Genomic DNA, 9,773 nt, shown 5'->3' on the forward strand with positions numbered 1-9,773 from the left:
GAAGATAGTTGACCGTATGAAGTAGATTGGAGGAAGATAGTCCGGGTGGCGGTCAATAAAGGTATCAAAATAGTAAAATAAAACTATTTATTGTTAAATGTTTCGTCCCACTTTGCATAGCTTCGTCGGGGCTGATAGGAATAATCTTTTGTTATCAGCTGTTGAAAGATTATTTTGATACCTTTATTGACCGCTACCTGGACTCTCTTCCTCCATTCAAGATTTATAAATTAAGTTACGGCGAAAATTGTAAGCATAACAAGAGACTTTACCTGTGAAGAAGAGACGCTGGCATAAATAAAGATCAGCTATGCAGCAATTTTTTCATTATATTTTTGTATTTACATTCGTTAAAAAAAATAATGAACAAAATAGAGACTAAAACTGGAATGAAGATTGCAAAATAATTACAGTATATACGAACACAGCAGTATTTGGTAGTTATCACAAGTAAACTGGTTAAACATCTTGGTATTTTTCGCATCTATAATAAAATTGGGAATATTGCATTCATTCGAAAGTCATTAGAGGAAGAGGTTAAAGAGTCGGGCACTAATTAAGCCATAATTATTATTATTAATAATTTAAAACGAATGTTTGTTGTGCCATCCTTTAAAATAATATATCAATCACTTATTTTTCCGTAAGCAACTCAATGACTTAAGATCTTCTCATCTCTTCCTAAGAAAGAAAGGGTGAGTTCCAGCCTAAAAAAGGGCCAGGAAGGATGATTCAAAACAACTCTCTATACCCTAAAATGCTGAAAAAGAAGAAGGTAAAAGCCTGGTTCTAACCGAGAAGTAAGGATACCCATCATATGAGTGGTTTCCTTTGAGAGTCCACTTGTAGAAACTGCCGATTTTCACTTTTATCTGAAATATTTATTGTTGTCCTTTTTATATATTTCTACGATATGTCTAATTCTCCAAAAAAAAAGATCTGCCCACTAAGTACACTTTGCAGCATACATTTTTGGACACAAAGTAAGGGCTTACCTCAGAATCTTGCTTCGTCCGTTTGTTCATTCTTCTTTGATTTCGTTAATCGGATGCTCATGGTCCCTCTCTTTCTGTTAAAGGTAACATTGTGCACTGTAACCTCATTCGATTCATAATATTGAGAATTATTATATTATTATATGGGCAAGTATATAATAAATCCCTGTTCAACGTTATACATCTCACTCACTAACACCATTTATAACTCAAAAACGGCAATGTCTATGATTCTTAATCTATTAATGGTGATTGTTCGTTCGTTCCATTTTGTTAAGGGGCGTGAAATTTCCTTGGTCATCAACACCATGGCGGTTTTTCTCATGCTTTAATATGCTATAAGACTGAGATTAAAAAGAAAATGTACTATAAGTGACAAATATTTTAAAAACCTGAAATGGGATTTTTCTTTGAATCTCCTGGAAAAAATATCGTCATTTGTTTGTAAAATAAGAAAATCGTTTATAATGTTTGTGAAAAAAACTATTCAAGTTTCAAAAAAATTTTATTTTGATTTCATAAATATATTTATATATTTTAAGTATTATGAACTAACTTTTATAGAATACCACTAATAATATTCAAGAAGCTAAAAAAAAGAGAAAAAAACCTTTTTTGTATACTTTGAAGCTAAACATTATAGGCTCTCATTTAAAATATAATTTATAATAAATTGTAATTAAAAAAAAATTACATAATTTTGAAGTATATCAGTAATGATGGAAGCCCGTCATGAAAATATGAAAGGACAGATATCACTTATTAATTGATCAAAACTCGTATCAATGTAAATAAAAAATGATAAAGTCTACGAAGCTGAAATTATTAAGGGTAACTTAACATCCTTAATTAATATATACGCTATACAATGAGTAAGGATTAGGATTATTTTTTCAAACCCAGCCTAATTAATGTAAAAAAATATTTCTGAAATAAGTAGAGAGAGGTAGATTAAATCCATAATTGAAATATGACTCCCAACTATTTAGAAATGAAAATAGAAATACTTTGTAGTAGTAAAATGAAATAGAAAATATTTATTTGAGATTGAGTAATACGGATAGCTTTCATACTACCAGGTGCAGCCCGCTCGACTGAGCAGTGAACCACTTGGAACTAGGATGAGATGTGAACAAGCGGGCTGGTTTGAGCATTGGTGCAAGTGTTCCTTGCACCTATATCCCCAGGTGTGCACTGATCATGCCCCCGCTTGGCGTTCGAGTGGAAGAAATGTTTAAAAATAGCTAATTTAGAGGACTTAAGTTAATTTATTTTCATTCATTTCCAATTCTTGTATACAATAAAATTTACAACCACGGAATTAAAAAGCTTATTGCACAAACATAAATTATTAATTATAACTTATGAATAATAATTTAGTATACTTTATGCATAGATATAACTATTTTTCATCGGACGAATAGTTATGAAACCTGATATGTTTAGAATGTGCTTCAAATGTTTGTTTATTAATCTTCAAGTATACAATATACATTTTATCATATAGAATTTTTTAATTCATTAAGTGCTAAAATACGTCCGATGGTTAATTTTTTAAGTAATCGAGTTGAAATATTCAATGATTGTCTACAATGCTATTTATTTATATATCTGCACTGAAACAGTTATTTAAATTTCTATACTAAACATATATTAAAATTTTTTTTTTCTTATAAAGATCAGGTCAAGGAGTTCTGGACATACTACTCTATATAAAGAACGAAATAGACCCGACGTTGACATTTAGAAGATCCTGTAGAGAGGGGATTTGTGGCTCTTGCGGGATGAATATTAACGGAAAGAATGGTTTGGCCTGTATCAGGTAAGTCTTATAATTATTTGTAAAATCTATTGGGATTAATTATATAATAATCTATAGTATAGTTTAGTTAACTAACAATAGCTGAAGTAATGATTTTAAATACACCATAGCATTAACAGCGTGATGTGAATTGTTAATTTTCAAATAAACTTTATCATTTGCTAGAAAACAAAACTAAATTATTTGTTAGTTATATGTTATAAATAAAAAAAAATATTTTAGCAATATGTTGTCATGTCTGGCACATAAGCGTTTTCGAGAACAATATGCAAAAAAAAAGGAGAAAGGGGAATCAGGATTAGCATCAGTTCAAGTCGAAGACTCCTTCATTGATCCCTATCCAGATCTATATAGATATACATAATATCAGCTGATATGCCACTCGGTCAGCGATATCGCCCGGTTGATAGGCCATAACTCCTGTAACTCGAAAAAACCTTACAAAAAAAACCAGTTCTTCTAACTTCCAATCCAAGAATATATCCTGTGAACCATACTTGTATCACATTCGAGCCTTTAGTGCTAATAATGATAACAAAACAAGAGAACTCGATACTCCAGATTACTCTTGTAGGTGTTTCTTCATATGGAAGTTTCAATTGTTCGGTATAAACCGTTCTGCGCTTCTTGCGTTCTCTAATACTGTCAATAGTAACAATATTAGGTGGTCTAATGGTTATCACCTTAAATGGGCCCTCTTATCCACTGGTTTCCCTATTAGACCATGGTTTTCTAAAAAAAAAGTCCTAATTTTCATCGTTTTCATTATGTCCGTGACGTACAAAAATTCCCGCGCTATCCTCTTGGTTATTATCCTCTCCACTCTCTCCCGGACTTTTTCCTATAGCATTTTCCGTGCAACATGGTAAGTGTGTGGTGTGTAGTCCTCTTCGTTAACGGCGGTTACCGCAAGGCTCGAGAAGGATCTCGAATCGTGAAAACCATGTAACGGTATGTATTGAATGGTTGAACACCTCAATCGCCACGTTCGGTTTTAGTCCTTTGTCGATCTGGTATAGTCTACCATGATCAATCAATATGCAGTAAAGCAGCTTTGCTCTGGTGGTACGCTAGAGTCATCCCTCTTTTCTATTCGTCTTCCCAAAGGGTTCCCACGGAGGAATGTCCTACCCATCCCTATCTCTTTGGAATACCGCAGTTGCTTAATCTTTGCCCAGACTATCGCATTTCTGACGTAGAGGTGGTGGGTTCTCCCAGACTTGAAGCATATTTTAAGGTTCTTAAAATTTGATCGTTCCTCAGCCCACGGTTTCGACCAAATCGTCCTAATTTTGCTCCTCCCATATATACTATATTATACTTTGACCAATCTAAATGTTCTAAATTATATGCCACCTCATATCATTCATTATCTCCTCCATTTTTTAATATCCACCGGTCTTCATTTGCCGAACTCTCATCAGTCGACGATTTTTTCTCGTGATCGAATATTTTCCATATTTTGCGTTTTCTTTCAGATTCTGGTAATCTGTCACATCTTTCTCCCGTGGACCCTACGGCATACGTCGCTTTTCTCCAAAAGCCTTTTGTTTTAGAATTGAAATCAATTCGACATTTTTTACGTTCATATCTCGGCTATTTATGAAGTGTAAATTCTTAAGGTTTAGGTATCAATTTCTCAAAATATTAACAAAATTAATATGTAATATAATGAATATCAAAATATCTATCATATAGTGGGCTGAAATTTAATTTTTAAATAAGTTTTGTAATTGACCAAGGAAAAAAACTCCTCAATTTTTAAGTTTTAATGTTTCAAGATATAAAAACACACCACACAATTTAATATTTTTTATTTGCAGATATAATGAAGTAATTTGTGGAATAATTGTTGTGTAATAATTTGCAGCGTTTTTCATTTTTAGTTTACTTCGATCATATTTCAAAAATCAATAATGTTTTTAAAAGTTTTATTCTTATTTAATAATATTTTATTTAAACTAACAGAAAATTTATAATTTTGGTTATCAACATCAATTAAACTTTTGGCTAAAACTCCTTTTCCCAACAGATCAGCACCTCCAGGGCCTCTTATACTCTACCCATTGCCTCACATGTACGTGATTAAAGACCTCGTTGTAGATATGTCCAACTTCTACAGACAATATAAGGAGATCCAGCCGTGGCTCCGGAGGTGTGATGAGAAAGAATTTAAAACTGGAACCAGGCAGTTGAAGCAGAGTATCAGAGACCGGGACAAAGTTGTAAGTGTAACAGTATACTGATGAACAACATACATGATCATATATCATCATTGGTTATGTATTTTGCCGAGGAGCAGTTGTTATTTATAACCTACACAATAATTTACTTGTTTATTTTTGGAGAAGGAATATAGTGGAGGGGGTAAGCTGGCAGACTAAGTGAAGCCAAAAAGGCGGGTCTTTCAGGGGCGTGACCCAGCAGAAGGGAAATAGTACGAGCCAATCTAGGCCTTCTGTTCAGTTTAAATTACAATGAAGAGCGCTCCTATTAACCTCAACGTAAACATTGAGCGTGGCATTTTTGCTTTTCTTTTACTTTGAAGAAGAGTATGATCACTTCTAAATCACTTCCCCCACCACCCTCCGGTTTATTTATGTGAATTGTTAGTGTACTTTATTGTTTATACACTAGGGAATTACCCACTACAGAATAATGTGTAGTAAAGTATTTTTCAGTGTTTTGGGGATTGCCTATCGATAAATTTCTGCGGGAATGGGTACGATTATAAAATACATACAAAATTATTTTCTATTAAATATGGAATAGAAGAATTGAATTTAGCAGGTAAACCATAAATATGTTGACTGCCCACCACGTGATAACTTGGTAAGTTGTTGAGTTATCTGATTATTTTTTATTTGTCATTTAAAATGGGACTGTTATATATGGTGAAATATAACTAGTTGAAAACTTTTAGAAGTATGAGATTACTCGTAGTGGGCGTCATTATATTATTTTATTTTGTATTAATAATACAACAAAATTAGTAATCTCGTAGAAAGGTATAATAAAGTACCCAGCGCAGACTGATGGTGTTGTAGTTGATTTGAGTCTCCCATCAGGCATAGTGGTTGTAGCTGTAGTGGTTTGGGAGATATAAGAGAAGTGGTTGATCTAAGACATTTTATTTATATTTCTACTAATCTAAAACTTCATTATACTAACTTTATTAGATTAGGTTATAAAGTATAGTTTATAAAACTAAGTGGCTCTTGAAATTGCTTAAAAGCATTTTAAATGATTAATAATTTTTAAAAATAACTAAAATTATCACTGACTGTATTGTCATTGAATATAATCATGTTTATGCAGCGATAGTTGGTTGCAATCAGTTCCCCATTTTTTTTAATGACAGGAATTGGAATAAATAAATACATTTTATAGAATTTTTTTCAATTATTTAATTAAAATAGTTACGGTGGATATGGGATCAAAAGGAACCTTTACTACCCCCTTTGGGAAAATAAAAGAAACCAACAGCCGAATTTAGTTATGTACTTTGACTAAGTGAGTAAGTGTAAAAATAAGCAAAGATAAACTGAAACAAAAGAAGAACTTAACTAAACTTAAAACAATTACAAAAATTATCTTAAGACTAAACAACAAAATAATAAAAATGTCTTAATATCACCTCGGGTGATGGATGGGGTCCCTGCGTAAGTTGTTTTTTTACTCGTCTGTCCGTCTTGTCCTCGTGGAGTCCGCGCAATTTATTTATAATATAAAAAACAAAAGAGTACATTTTTAACATAATAAAAAACCAAATGTTCTATAATCGATTGTTAAACATATGTCAGCCACAACAAAAAAAAAAATTAAATGTATTTATTTATCCTTAAAACTGTATTTACATAAAAATCTATCTATTTAATTTGATAAGGGTATGATACAGGCATGTATAGAAACTATCCATTAAGAAGCTATCCAATAACATTTCTACATTAGAAGGTCTTGAGGACATCTTCTTTTCATTGGCCTCGGAGGATTATCAGGAATGCAAGAGGAAGCATTATTAGAAATTAGGGGGTTTGAGTGGTTAGGGAGTTTGTAATTAAAGGATTGATATCACGTTCCTGATAGATTGGTTACCAAAAAAAAGAAGAAAAAAATAATAGAAAAGAAAATGATATAAACAAAAAATTAACTAAAAAATCAGTTTCTTCAGACCTTATATATATAAAGACATAGATATTGGTTATAATTTATTTCAAGTTGAACTAAGATAGTTATAATATAGTTTAAAATAAAATATTTGTTTATTACTACCAATCAGTCCGTTACAATCCATTTTGTTTCTATTAAATAAATTATAATTACTTTACAGGAGGGAATGTACGAATGTGTTTTGTGCGCATGCTGTTCCACCTCGTGCCCTGCCTACTGGTGGCATGGCAACCAAGACGATAGGTTTCTTGGACCAGCAGCACTGCTTCATGTAAGTACATGCATTCATGCACATATGAAAACAAATGTATACACACAGATATATACAGCTGTACGTCAACAAAAGGTACAGTTATTTAAACAAATATTTAAATTCCATCAAAATTATAATTGTCTTATCACAAAAATTACCAATAATATAAGAACTACCCATGAATATACATAATGCAACTGATTGGAACCAGGAACTTTACGGGCCGCCATACCTCAATTATGGTAGGAAAAGCACCTATTAATCATCGTCCGATTTTTAACTATTTCCTTCAAAATTAAATATTAAGTTTTTTGACCTTTTTACCTTATTAAAATCTTTCTACCTCTAACAAAAAATATTTGTTTACGGAATATGTTGTTATAATTGGAAGAGACCAGAATTTTTTTATGAACTAACTGTATCAAATAAAGTTTGGTTTCAAAGGTGTGTCTTCACAGGCCTTGCAAACGAGGACCGCCTTTTGATTCAAAGAATATAGATGAAACAAGGATATATTATAATTAACTTGTTACTCCTTTGATGATTTTTTTAAAAAACAATCCAACGGTATCAGAAAATTGTTGAGCGATAATTTTGCTTTTTTTTTCTATAATTATCATGTTTTTCCATCATGAAATAGAAGGATTTTAATGATAAAAAAATTAAGAATTTATTAAATAAATCAAAACTTGTATCCTTTTTTGTCTCCACACTTTTTATTTCAACAGTCCAATGTTTCGGCCATTTTAGCCATCCTCTAGGACATCTTCAATTATAAATTCTCCTCACATTAAATTTAAAATTTCTTTTGCAGGCTATTCTGCCCAGGTCATTAATTAATTATAAGTTAAAAAGCTATTCTTCTATTTGAAATCATAATTATCAAAATCTTCTTATTTTAAAACCATCCACCAAAATCACTAACCATATTTTAGAATAAGAAGATTTGGATAATTATGATTTTAAATAGAAGAATAGGTTTTTAACTTATAATTAATGAATGACCTGGGCAGAATAGCCTGCAAAAGAAATTTTAAATTTAATGTGAGGAGAATTTATAATTGAAGATGTCCTTGAGGATGGCTAAAATGGCCGAAACGTTGGACTGTTTTAATAAAAAGTGTGGAAACAAAAAAGGATACAAGTTTTGATTTATTTTATAAATAATTACCTTGTCTCAAGAAATTGAAATAATATAATTAAGAATTTATATTCTACTCAATTTGTTTATTTTGAGTAAAAATTACTATATTTCATAAGTATATCAATTATGTATATTGTTATTAAGTGGTTAATCAATGATTAAAGAAAGTGGTTATGTTCTTCATTATAAGGAAAATTACATTTTTAATAATATGTTTTTAACATAATTTATATTATGTTTAATAACCTTTTGATTAATTAATAACGTTTAGAATGGTTAATAATATTTTGACTAATAAATTGTAAGAAATTTGATGTCTCTATTCAGCTTTTTTTTTTTTAATTTTCATTACTGTTGAACAATAAAAGTTATCATATTATGGTTCCGGGAGAAATAACTGTATGGGTGGGAATTTAAGAAAAAATAAAGTTAATTGAAGCAATACCACTCAGATGGTATGTACAAGAATGTACATGGTAGGTATAAGGAAAACGGATGAATGTTAATAGAATTCTAAGGCAGATGATGTATTAGAGGGCTGAAGATGGAAGGAGAGGAAGAACTTATGTCCAATAGTAGAAGGATAGAATGACAAGAGATGGGGCCGTCTGTGGCTCTGGGAGTTCAGGCATAGGTCTTTACTGTCCGATAACTGCAGCGGTGTCGGTTCGAATCCGGTCTGGGGGTCGACATTTATTTCTGTGGAGGTCCTCCGAAATGACAAATTGACTCCCCGGCACCATGACGAATAGAATAGGGTGGTACTCTGTCAGAAATGACCTGGAAGGGGATAAAAAAAAAGTTTGGCTAGGGACGGACTGACTGAGGACATGGATAATGATATGTATCGAGGTATTAGCAATTATTAATATTATAGGGGCCTTTGCCATATGTCTTGTCATGCCTATGCCGGGTATGTGACTGTCAACAAAGGGCACTTCGCAGGTGGTTAATGGAGAGGTGAAAGGGTCCTGATCAAATCTATTAAAAGGAGGTATTACCTGCTGGCTTTGTCGGTGGGCAGGTCAATTATAAACAAAACTTGTACCAAACACACCTCTAAATGTACCACCCCTTTAACGTATTTTTCTTGGGCTTGGCTGATGATAGCCAATGAGGAATTGAGATCCCCAAAAAGCGACGCCCCTTTTTGAAACAAGTGGAGGCAAAATTAAAGAGAAGAGATTGAAGACAGAAGCAGGAGAAGCAGCAGAAGTAACAAGACCGAAGAGAGGACAAGATGCACTTTGACCAGACGAAGTCCTAAGAACGGCTATGAGACTTCGACGCCATCCCTTATGAACAAGATGACACTCACGTTACTACACGCACCACCCAAATCAACCTACTCAGCACTCATTCAGATGTATATACATCTATATATATATA

The 9,773-nt window shown here is 32.2% G+C and overlaps 1 protein-coding gene across 2 annotated transcripts in view; it reads left to right on the forward strand.

Moving 5' to 3' along the window:
- LOC106691284 (succinate dehydrogenase [ubiquinone] iron-sulfur subunit) overlaps positions 1–9,773 on the forward strand; it is a 22,947-nt gene that overhangs the window by 8,878 nt on the left and 4,296 nt on the right. For both annotated transcript variants that reach the window (XM_014437002.2, XM_014437003.2), the window contains exons 4-6: positions 2,674–2,817; positions 4,850–5,042; positions 7,148–7,258. In XM_014437002.2, the coding sequence (XP_014292488.1) occupies positions 2,674–2,817; positions 4,850–5,042; positions 7,148–7,258 (448 nt within the window). The remainder of the gene's footprint in view (positions 1–2,673; positions 2,818–4,849; positions 5,043–7,147; positions 7,259–9,773) is intronic.

Source organism: Halyomorpha halys, unplaced genomic scaffold (assembly GCF_000696795.3).
Source record: "Halyomorpha halys isolate HHAL.00 unplaced genomic scaffold, Hhal_1.1 Scaffold2204.1, whole genome shotgun sequence".
Lineage (NCBI taxonomy): Eukaryota > Metazoa > Arthropoda > Insecta > Hemiptera > Pentatomidae > Halyomorpha > Halyomorpha halys.